The sequence below is a fragment of the Gossypium arboreum genome, chromosome 8, assembly GCF_025698485.1.
Source record: "Gossypium arboreum isolate Shixiya-1 chromosome 8, ASM2569848v2, whole genome shotgun sequence".
NCBI classification, from domain to species: domain Eukaryota; kingdom Viridiplantae; phylum Streptophyta; class Magnoliopsida; order Malvales; family Malvaceae; genus Gossypium; species Gossypium arboreum.
In genome coordinates this window covers 141,363,202-141,375,629 of record NC_069077.1, presented here as the reverse complement: position 1 = coordinate 141,375,629, position 12,428 = coordinate 141,363,202, and the positions used below count along the sequence as shown (strand labels likewise).

The 12,428-nt window shown below is 30.2% G+C and overlaps 1 protein-coding gene across 1 annotated transcript; it reads left to right on the top strand.

The window, feature by feature from the left end:
* Nucleotides 1–5,191: 5,191 nt before the first annotated feature.
* LOC108469952 (outer envelope protein 61-like) lies at nt 5,192–11,440 on the top strand. The gene is made up of 12 exons (XM_017771085.2): nt 5,192–5,289; nt 5,512–5,607; nt 6,140–6,370; nt 7,067–7,123; nt 7,348–7,476; nt 7,709–7,786; nt 7,911–7,981; nt 8,247–8,296; nt 8,392–8,590; nt 9,169–9,733; nt 10,193–10,336; nt 11,047–11,440. The coding sequence occupies exons 2-12, from the start codon at nt 5,524–5,526 to the stop codon at nt 11,191–11,193; spliced, it is 1,755 nt and encodes a 584-aa protein (XP_017626574.1). The 5' UTR covers nt 5,192–5,289; nt 5,512–5,523; the 3' UTR covers nt 11,194–11,440.
* The last annotated feature ends 988 nt before the right edge of the window (nt 11,441–12,428 follow it).

Sequence of the window (12,428 nt, the reverse complement as noted above, 5' to 3'; positions counted from 1 at the left end):
CTTGAGATATAGGCCTATAAATTTATCTAAACCTGTCTATATTTGTAAATGGCTAACTTAAGCTCATTTTAGGCTTGCTCATATGCTTTTTAATTTTTTCAAAAGTATTTATATTTTTAATTAATATTTAATATTTTTATATATTATTCATTTATTAAAATTTTATATATAGTAATCTTAACAATTTTTTAATATTTACATTATATATTACTGTAGATTTTATTTTTATACATTATAAATGAAATATTATATTATAAACATTGAAAATGAGTTAAATCGACTTAAAGTTTAAATATTTAAATTCAAGCTCGCCCATATTTTAAATAAGATTAATTTTTATCCAAGTCCATTTTTCGAGTCCTAATATTTTCGACAAACACTCTTAAATTTTGATTGGGCCTTTGGACTTAGACAGATAACCTAACACATGAATAAATCTAGTAATTTTTAAATTATTTGCTCTATAACATTTATACACATATAACATAATTTATGTAATTAAAATATGTATTGTAACCAGAACTGTGACATAATATGATATAATTAATCATATTGTAAATTTTTAACAATAATATATTTTTACTAATAATAATGTAATAATTAATAAGAAAATTAATATTTACTTGTCAAAACAAATATTGAAAGAATGATGAAAATAACACCCCACTGGATAACTACGTTTTAAAAGCATAGATGAGAGAATATTATTAGAATAATAGCTGAATGTGACTTTCTGAAGCTGAAGGATGTTGATAGAATAGAGATATATGCTAAATTTAAAATAAAATTAGGGATTTAGGTTATTTTTGTTAGGGAAATGGGTTGATTTTGGAGAGAAAAGGTAAAAACATGCCTGTAAGACATGTTTTTAGGTGATGTGGAGGAAAGAGGATGAAAATGCGTCCTACAGAGCACCGTTAGGTTGAAATTTTGAGAGATTAGGATAGAAAATTAAGAATAAAAATATTGAGATAATAGATGAATAAGATTGAATGAAAATTTTGAAAATGAATGGGATATATATAAGAAAAGATAGACATTGTTGGGTTGAAAAAAGTCACAGTTTGTATATATTAAAACCGATTTTGGGATGGGGCAAGGCCACGTGGTGAAAACGCGTCCAGTAGAGCGCATATATCTTTTTATTTATTCTTTCAAGCTCCTATCATATTTTGCTTGCCTTTTCCTGACCTCATTCTTTTGCGACGGTCTCCTTTTCAAGCATTTTGTTTTTAATTTATCTTTTATCGACGTTTTGTATTTTATCCGCCATTCCTTTAATAAAATCATATTTATTAAAAAAAACTCGACTACTAAGTTTTGAAAGATGATTTAGTTAAAAATTTTATTGCAATTATCCACTTTGACACGGTTTAGGATTTTGTTTTATTTGTAAATATATCTACTCATGCGTAGACTCTAGTGTTCTTTGATACCAATGATAAAGATGAGTGCAGAACAGGATTGTAAAATTGTCAAGTTTCAAATTTGACCTAGAGTTCTAGTCGAATGAAGGAAAACTCATTTGACACAACTTGAAACGTAAACAAATCTAAATTAGATTTAAGAATTAAAAGGTAGCAATTAAAATAAATAATTAAGATAAAAAAAAAGAACAGTTAAATAAATCAAAGGTTTGAACAATTTAACAAGAATAATATAGTAGAAAGAATAAAATAAAGAAGATAGGTGAAAAAGATGAAAAGTGACGTGTAAAAGTCCTAAGAAACCCTTGAAACTAGATGAATCAACAACTTCTTTCAAACAGCTCTAATTTTCCTATCAAGAAAGAAAACTTGACAACAAAAAGCTTAAAAACGATCGCACAATCTAAAAAGATTATTAAGACTCTTCTAAAAGAAAATTTAAAAGAATTTCTTAGAATAAAAACTCAAAAGAATTTTATTAACTCAAAGTAAATATTGAATGAATTTATTAAATTGTGTACAACGAAGAGGTATATTGAAATTCTAGTTAATCTAAACAACAAGTAGTTTTAAACCAAATTTTATTATTGACATAAAACGACTAAATAACTTAAAATTTATCCAAAATTCAAAATAAATAAACAATCAAATAATAAAACTTAATAAATATTGTACTCATATATAATAAAAATAAAGTTTAAAAATTGAACCCAATTAAACTCGAATTAAAAAAGCTTGAAACTCATAATTTTCGTAATAATCTCATTCAGAAATTCTGCTCACTCAGTATTCACTAAAATGGTCATAACTTGAGTTCCTGAACTCGAAATCGAGTTATTCAAAGTGCGTTGGGAAACTAAGAAATAGATCTTCAATCAATAATAATACATATTGACCTAGAAATGTCGAGATCCCTTTCAAAAATGCACCGCGAGTCAATTGGCTATAAAATGGCTAAGCATGTGGTCTTAATCAGGGTCGTGTAACGTCTAAGCTTGTCAACATCTTCCACAAGGGCTTGTCATCACGAATTGAGATTTTAAGTCCACAAATAAAATTGGTCATTTCTAATTCATCCTTGCTCCGTATTAAACTTCAAAGTCCATCATCTTAGATCTTCAACTTTTCTTCTCGAAATTTCTTCGTGATATAGTTTTGAACGAAAAGTTGAGTTTTGACTTCAACTGTGTGGATTCGGATCTCGTGTTTTGACCTTAAGAGAAACTAAGCCCGTCGAGTCTAAAGACTCATATCAATTAAAATTTATGGTTTTATATTATTATAATATAATATTTATTATAACAGTGTATGTATAATATATATTTACATAATATGATATTTCAATTTATAATTGAATTAGGTTTTTTATTTATTTATAATTTACATCCTTCAACTACATACAAATAAGAAAGGGTGTCTAATTGTTCATACGCCTAGCCTTTCCATATAACGACTTCAAATAATACAAATGTATTATCGAATCCTTTTCTCTAGAATCATTTACATAAATCTCTTATTCTAGAGTGTTCGAGAACCTTCGGATTGTTATAGTTGGATCTTTATCTCTAGAACCATCTATACAATTATTTTTTATTAAAGAGTGTTCTAGAGCTTCTGGATTGGTTTTACAAACTTTTGTCCCGTTTTGCAGACTTTTGAACTCATTTAGGGCTTTCATACACATTTCGAAACCTCCTACCACATTTGTGAAACTTTCAAACCTTTCTTTCTCGAAAGCATTACATTCTAAGCCTATCACACATAAAAGGTCCTCCCCGTGCCCTTTTGCGTACGTCATCCATCCATGCCCAGTGAGGCCTCTGTCGACATTTGGTTTTAGTCAAACCATTTAATTATTCAACTTTAATTTGACATGATTTAATCTATTTACTTTCATAATATCATTATTTTTGTAGATCATATATATTGCATGTAAATATACGCGATGTTTTATTTCTTTATTTAAAATTTTTAAAATTTTATATTATGGATATAATTAATAATTATTAAGATTGTCAAGATACATATAATATTTTATAAAAGAAAATAAATTATAAATAAAATAATTGTATAATATTAATAATTTGTATATGTAGAATATTTAAACTATGCACATGCGCTCACCTATCTAAAATCGATGTAAATAAATTAGTTACCTTAAATACGATGATATATATAAAACAAAAATATGATATAATTATTTGAATATATATTACATATTTTTAAAAAGTAGACTATATGGTTGATTGACTCTTAGTTTGATTGGCATCGTTATTTTTATTAGTACAGAAGAATGTGAGTTTAAGTGTATTGAAACGCATTATCTTCCAAATCAATTTTTTAACTAATGTACTTTAATCTATTTATTTATTTTTAAAAATTATAAAATTATTAAAAGATATAAATACCATTATAATAAATTTTATTGTTTTTAAAAATTTTGGTTTTTAATCTTTTGCAACTGCATTTTGTATCGGATTAACCCATAACCTCAACCCAATGAGGAACTTTATAAGTAGAATAAGATGATTACAAAATATTTCATGTGTATCCTTTTCCATTCCGACATACAAATAACATTATTATAAAAAGTAGAGTAATTAAACTATGGCTTAATTGATTATTTGATACTTGAATTTGACACTTTTTCTAATTTTTTTTGTCGAATTTAGTATTTAAATGTGACAACAATTATATATTTTGGTATGGAAAGACAACAAATTTTTAGTATTTAATTGGATTTTAGGGTTAATTTAAAGAAAGTTAATTGCTAATATTATTGGGTTTGGTTTTTCAGATTTTGTTAATATAATAAATTTAATGTTAACCATGAATTTGTTTACTTTTGCATATAATTTGTTAAATGCAATCTGATGGATATTATTTAACTCAGGTTATAAGGTTGATTTGATGAAAATTAATTCCTAATATTATTAGCTAATTATGAATTTTTATCAAAGCCACTCTAAAACTTAAATTAAACAGACAAGGTCTTTATATTCTAAAGGAGTGTCTAGAAATTGGGCTTGTAGATCCATGACTAAGGAGTGTCTTATTCATGGAAGGGTTAATGTGAATGTTGATGACTCGATGTTGAATTCTAGACCAAAAGCGGCCATAGGTGGAGTAGTGAAAGGGATGAATGGAAGTTGGATAGGGTTTTTGAAACGGTGGTAGGATTGTCAGATTGAAATTTGAGTATTACTTGAAGGTTTAAAGTATGTTTGGGCATAAGGGTACAGGCAATTGGAAATTGAGAGTGATAATTCTTTGCTAATTGTCGTTACACAAAATTGGTTAGCAGTAACCAATAATTACAACGAAGTCAGGCTTATTCAAGACTAGTGTTTTAAGGATTGAGAAGTAAAATTTTGATAAATCTTAAAAGAAAATAAAAGAGTGGCAGATCATATCGCTAAAGAAGCTCGAGGCGAAATGGAACAATTGATTATTTATAAGGAACCATAGGGTATTGTGAGAGATTTATTGGATGGTGATATCCATTTAGTATGTATCTATTGCTTGAAGGAGATTCGTACATATATAACTTTAGCTTAAGGCCATATCATTTTATTTACCGAAAAAGACCTATTAAAAGTTAACATTGTTATCTTTAAGTACCAAAATATATAACTTTTGTCGCATTAGAAAAGAGTGTGAAACTTAACTATTAAACTATGCATTAAGTCTTAAATTATATCAAAATTAAAATAAAAGATTTAAATTTCAAATATCAACATAATAAAGGGACTAAAACCAAAATTAAACCGAAAATAAATAAAAGAAGCCGACGATGCCTCGGTGTAATTTCATCGAAGCTTAGCAAAATTTCTTTCAATTCCTTGGCCTCTATTCTTGTTTGGTGGGCGACCCTCTCTGTCTTTCTCTTTAAATACACCAAAATCCAGAATAAAACCCAACTTCCCACTTTTAAATTTTTTCTAGAACTTTTAATTATTTAATTTTTTTACTTTTAAAACCAATTCAGACTTGTTTATATATTCTCATATTTGTTTTTTTTAAAGTAATTTATTAAATTTGATCTGATAATTGTTCTGTTTTCTGAAATTAAAAATCGACAAAGCTGTTCAACGGAATGATGGATCCTGAGTTGTTAAGGATCGTTCAGGAACAGATGAGTCGTATCTCACCCGCTGAGTTATCCAGGATCCAACAACAGGTTCAATTTTGTTATTAATTTTTTTAGTTGAATTTTGTTTTGATCAGAATTACAAAACCCCTTGTAGGATTTAGTGAATTTGATGTATTTTTCGATCTGGGTATTTTAGTTTTTTGGAATTTATGTTGGGTTTTGGTTTTGATTTTATTTTTGATTGCTTAGGGATATACAATGTTTATATTTGCACATTTATATGATGTTCTATCTTCGAGCTTAAATTGCACGTTTTTAATGGAATCAATCGTCCTTTTTCTTTTTTTCGGTTTTCTGGTGCAAAATTAACTAATCTGCTATTTTATCTGTATTTCTTGAATTTCTTCAAGAATTGGGATTGGGGAATAAAATTAATTTAGCTCATAATTCGTTAGGTTGAGTAATTAGTAATTGATTTTTAGCTGAACCAGTATAATCATTAGGCCTGTATATTTCACAAATGAAAAGAGCTGAAATTGAAGAAGTAATCAGTTTATACTTTGTACTTGAGTATGCAACATTAATGGTTGCTTTTGTTGTGGATTCAACGGCATTGCAGATGATGTCTAATCCTGACTTGATGAGAATGGCCTCAGAAAGCATGAAGAACATGAGGCCAGAAGACTTGAGACAAGCTGCAGAACAGTTAAAGCACACTCGGCCTGAGGATATGGCGGAGATTGGTGAGAAAATGGCCAATGCATCGCCTGAAGAGATAGCCGCATTGCGAGCACGGGCTGATGCTCAGATCAGTTATGAATTAAGTGCAGCTGAGATGTTGAAGAATCAAGTGAGTTTTTGCCACCCAAAACCACATCATTGGTGCTGGTATTTTCACAAGATCAGATAGATAAAAATATATTTTTTAGTACATAGTTTTTAAAGAATGTGATCAGTTCACCATAGGAGCCTTGGAGCTCATAAAAAGAGCTGCAATACTCAAAGTCTTAAGTTATTGAACACATTATAAAATCTTTGATGAGATATTATCATACTAATCGGTTGTCTTAAACCATTAAGTTGCATAACTTAAACATCAGTCAAAATATGAATACGAGTTGTATGTAAAAAGTACCATATCATTGTGTTAATCTTTAATATGTAACTATGACTCATTTGTGGAGGCAATTCATTGCTAGAGATGTACCACTTGCAATTTGTTGTAGAACAAAACAAGACTGTCAACTGCTATTTAAGTATGTATCTAAATAACATCTGTCATATATATACACATATATAGTGGAATAAAGTAAAACTCTGACTTTCCAGAAACTATAGGTATTATAATTGTTAACTTCCTACATTGAATCTTAAGAGCTTTTCACCATGGAAGTCTTTTCAAATAAGAGTGTCTGTTAATCTTCGTGCCTTAATCAAAACTTTAACCTTAATTATGGTCTGCTCTTGTTACGGTTTTGGTTTTAGTTACCATTAACCCTTATTGACTGGCATCTGACTGAATAAATGTCTATTTCAATTTTTCCAGGGGAATGAGTTTCATAAGCAAGGGAAGTTCAATAACGCCTCTGAGAAATATTTGCTTGTAAGGCAGCGATCTTATATCTTTGGTCTTTTTCTTTCTTTCTTTCTTCTTTTGTCTTTTTGGAAAGAGAAAAATGATTTCAACTTTGCACATAGTGTTTTTTTTTTTTCCTATTATGGGAAAATTTCTTGCTGCTTATTTTTATTTTTTAAATTTTATCACATTTTGTTTGTATTTTCTTCTCATATTAGTTAAAATAATCATTTCCTCTTTCACAATCTCAGGCAAAGAAAAACCTGAAAGGAATTCCATCTGCAAAAGGAAAAACACTTTTGCTGGCATGCTCACTTAATCTCATGTCATGTTATTTGAAAACAAGGCAATATGACGAGTGCGTAAAAGAAGGTTCTGAGGTATGAAGACTCAATGTTCTTCTTTATTGTCAATTTTTTTGGTACAATAGCTTTTGTCATAAATTATATCCTCGACTTGTCCCCCATCCCAAGATAATGACATAAAATTATTTAATACCAATAGACTAGGCTACTAATTTAATAAACAAATATATCAATAGTTTTCTAATTAGCGTTTGATTCTTTGTGATCTTGTATCTTCTTCTGGCTAAAATTATATTTTTATTTACAGGTTTTGTCTTATGATGCAAAGAACGTTAAAGCTCTTTACCGAAGAGGTCAAGCTTATAAAGAACTAGGTCAATTTGATGTGAGTTCTGTATGCATAACGGTTTTGCCAATGGTTGATGAATTGCATTTCTAGCATGTGTTCATATTCTCAATATCTGCTTGTGTTCTTTTGCTTTTGCTGATAACCTTTCTGAAATTAATAGGATGCTGTCTCGGACTTGAGAAATGCACATGAAGTTTCACCTGATGATGAAACAATCGCAGATGTCTTGAGGTATGAAATATTTTTTACTTAAGATTGTGGAAACATGGCATAAGTTTTTGTCAGCTGTTTTCATATTTGATGTTAGTTTATGCACCAACATCAGCCCGTCATGACCATCCTTGGTTAGGATGTGATAGATGCATTGTGTTGACACTTGGTGTTTAGATACTCCTGGTATGCTGCTTAGTTATTAACCATTATTGATAAAATTGATGAGAACACACTTTTTTCTTGAATGCTTCATGGTAATTAGTGGTATCAATTGTTGATGCAGAGATGCTGAGGAAAGATTGGCTAGAGAAGGCAGTCATCAAGCACCCCGGGGTAAGTTCATTGTCGTTAGTTGCATTTTTTGGTGGCTACTATCTCTCTTATATCTCTTTGATGTTTACACTTCTGTTTTTCTCCTTATTTCACAGGAGTGGTAATTGAAGAAATAACTGAAGAAACTGTAAGCACCTCTCCTGCTACTCTTCAAAGTTCATCTACTGAACATTCATCGAAACAGCCACGAGAAAGTACTGGAATCGCTAAGAGTGAGAATGAGAAAAAAGTTGCGGACTTGAGAACCAATTCTGAGTGTTTACAGGCTTTAAAGGAGGATCCAGAGGCACTCAGGTTTGTTCCATTATCACAAAATCACCTGTTAGGTGATATTCATTTGCTTAGTCTGGTAATATCATATTCTATCTTCCATGAGTGGATTATGTTGAATATATAAAAACGACTTCAATGGTGACTTAATGAACTGGACATTCAGAAACTTAAAGATCATTTATATGGAGCTTTACTCACATTGACATCGGGGCTATATATCAGTTATAAGTGTAGAAAGATATGTTTTCCTGCAAAAGCTTATCGGGTCTCTCTCTCTTAATTCCTCCTTTTTTTCGGTAATGAAATCTGTGCAGTATATGTTTATTGTAGTCACAATGATACTTGTGCACATAAATACGATTCTCTTTGATGTCCATATGTGGTGGATTGACGAGATTATGAACTTAAAGTTGAAATGGTTATTGCTGCCAGAAGCAAAACTCGGAGGGTTAAAAGGAAACAAGTGTGATATGTTTCACCCACAGAGCCAAACTCGCATCTCCACTTTTTCGAGTTCATTCATTTATGAAAGTTCATGGTTTATGTAGCAATTTTTTGTGCTCTGTTTCAATTCTCTAATTCCCCATTTTGATTAGCAGGTCATTTCAGAATTTCATTTCAAGGGCCAATCCCGACACTCTTGCTGCAATGAGTGGCGGTCAAGTTGGAGAGGTGTCACCCGACATGTTTAAAACTGCATCAAATATGATCAGCAAGATGTCACCTGAAGAGCTACAAAAAATGGTTCAATTAGCTTCTTCATTTCCTGGGGAAAACCCATATACAGGTGGATTTGGAACTGGACCTGTTCCTCCGAATGTGACTCCTGACATGCTTAAAACCGCAACTGATACGATGACCAAGATGCCAACAGAAGAGCTCCAAAAAATGTTTGAAATAGCAGCTTCTATTAAAGGAAAAGATTCTATCCCAGCATCAACAACTGTAAACAGTAGCAGGCTCGATTCAGATGCTGAGGTAACATATCCCACATCTCAAACATCATCCATCACCAGTGAAAATGTTGGTTTAGGTGAAACTGCCTCTTCTAGTTCTAGTCGTTTCCCAAATTCAATGAATGCTCAGTCAAGCTTTCCACCAACATCAACTGCTGATCTACAAGAACAGATGAGAAATCAAATGAAAGATCCAGCCATGCGGCAGGTGCAGCAAATATATTTTACATGATAGTCTTTGGTTTTATTGTTATTTGGGTTTACAATAGAGGTTATTTAATTATGATTTTTTTTTTGTTTTTTGGTCACCTAACTAATTGTAAATTTCTTTTTTCATCACTCAACTATAAAAAGTTACAAAATGGTCACCCAATTATGCAAGTTTGTCTTTTTTAGTCACTAGCTGGCTGTTGTAAAAATGGAAACACCAAAAAATCCAAGATAGTTGGGTGACCACAAAAGACAAAATTGAATAGTTAAGTGACCATTTTGTAACTTTTCATAGTTAGGTTACTACTAATGTAGTTTACCCTTTATTATTTCTATTTTGCTAGCATGAATTTTTACTTTTTAATGTTGAAACTTATTTAGGCGATAGCTGATGGAATGTTATTGCATAAGCCCTCCTTTGCCTCCATTAATTGTTTGTTACTTATGAATTAACCAGGTGTTTGCATCAATGATGAAAAACATGAGTCCGGAAACGATGGCAAACATGAGCGAGCAATTTGGAATGAAGCTTTCTCGGGAAGATGCTGCAAAAGCTCAACAAGCTATGTCATCCTTATCACCTGATGACTTGGATAGAATGGTACATTTATTAACCTCTTTTTACATTTTATTTTCTATTTAGGATTTGGTAAGACGTAAATCATAGAACATTTATCATCATATTTTAATTGGAAGTTTAATGGGTCTGACATGTTCTGTTCATTGAATTGTTGTCGAAGTTTTGCTGAGATTCTCTCCCAGGGTTCTCATCCTACACTTAGGAACCTTATTTTTCTTGAAGTACCACCGCGTCCTTTAGAGTTTGGGGTTTATCCGTATCCTTCTTCATAACGTTAAAATTTTGAACCTACCCGTGTCAGAAACATATCTGTATCTGCAAGGGTGGAGGAGGGGGTGCTGGCAGTGGTCTCCCCCCCCCCCCCCAAAACAAAATGAAAACTTTTTCTATTTAGTTCCTTTAGTTTTTAGGAAATCACAAGTTAGTATAATGGTAAAATTGCACATTGGTCCCCTAAACCAATTTCCTGGCTTTGCCGTTGCGTATCTTGCTTGTATGGTAGTAGCCCTTCTTAATGGAATTGGTAAATAAGCCTACACTTCGGAGAGGTTTACCTTATAAACGCGTCTAAGATGTTCATGGCTTACCTTTTGACCATTCATCATTATTATCGTCCTTTATTAGAGAGGTTCACTGCTTTAGTCGACTATGGGGAATTTTTCTTTGTGCTAACGGTTTACATCTTTGCCTCAAAACACTAAACTTTTTTCCCCATCGGCGAATTATGGCAGATGCGTTGGGTTGATAGGATCCAAAGAGGAGCCGAAGGTGCGAAGAAAGCAAAGAACTGGTTGCTCGGGAAACCCGGTATGATCCTCGCAATATGCATGCTCATCTTAGCAGTGATTCTTCATAGGTTGGGCTTCATTGGTAGCTAGGAAGAAAAAATGGAACCAATCTCCATTTTTTTATTCTTAACAAACACCCTGGGAAATTCTACCTCTAATCAAAGTTTGTGTTGGAAACTAGGCATGTTTCTTGGGTTACAAGTAAGACTTGACAATTCTCGTATCGTCTCGTGTTTACGGTTCTTTCTCTCGTATCGAAAAATTATGTTTAAAGATTTATATATATTTATATAAATTTTGACACATTATTATATAGACTTCAACTTGTTTCCGTGTATTCGAATCATGTTTTAGTTATTTTCGGTTTAGGGTTTAAATTATCAAAGGTTTAGTTTCTTAGATGTTAATACAGTACTTTCAAGAAGTTAGGGCTCCAAAAATCATTATATAATTTTTATCATTATTTTTCAATATATTTATCATTATTTTCTGTGTATGGTTAATTTTACAAATATAGATACAATTATGTTGGAATAATTATAATTACAATTAAAAAATTGAAATTCAAATTTTATTATAAATCATTCAATTATAAATTAAAATTGCACATTCTGACTTCTTCAAAAATGAAAAAAAATTGTTTAATTCTTTTAAAATGATTTCTCAAATTTATAATTTAATTTCATCTCTTTTGAATTTTTTTCCAGATTTATCTTTACAAATCAGTACAAAAATAATGGAAATTAAAATTGAAATATATTCGAAAAAGTTACATATATTAATTAATTAATATTTCAAAATTAGTACTAAAATAAATCGTGACTTAATTCTAATTTGATTAATTTATTTGTAAAAATTTAAAAATTAAGATTAAATTCGTAAAAAATTAGTTACTTATAAATAATAAAATAATATTTTAGTTACAATTTATTTAGTTTGACAATTTACACCAAATAAAATTATAAAAAATAATAATAAATCGACCTAATAATTGTCTCTGAAAAACAAAGTCAACTACTATTGTCATGGACTGCCACTTGCTGCTGTCATTTGGGCCGGCCAATTAAGAAAAAATATATTTGTGAAATATGCCACAACTTCCTTGTAAATTTATAATTTAGTCATTATACTTTTATTTTAAAAATTAAATTTAAATCCAATTGGTAATGCTGTTAAAATTATTTTATTAAATTTAGATTCATTAAATGCCATTTTTATACATACATTTCTATTAAGTAAATATTTTTTATTTTAAAATGTTACACCAATAAATTTAACAGTTTAATAAAGAGTAAAAGATTAAATTCTTAAAAATAAAACTATAT

Bases quoted from the DNA above. Each gene is read 5' to 3' on its own strand.
- LOC108469952 (XM_017771085.2), top strand. From the start codon at position 5,524: ATGATGGATCCTGAGTTGTTAAGGATCGTTCAGGAACAGATGAGTCGT. The intron at 5,608-6,139 runs GTTCAATTTTGT...ACGGCATTGCAG, and splicing joins TATCCAGGATCCAACAACAG to ATGATGTCTAATCCTGACTT. The intron at 8,297-8,391 runs GTAAGTTCATTG...CTTATTTCACAG, and splicing joins CAGTCATCAAGCACCCCGGG to GAGTGGTAATTGAAGAAATA.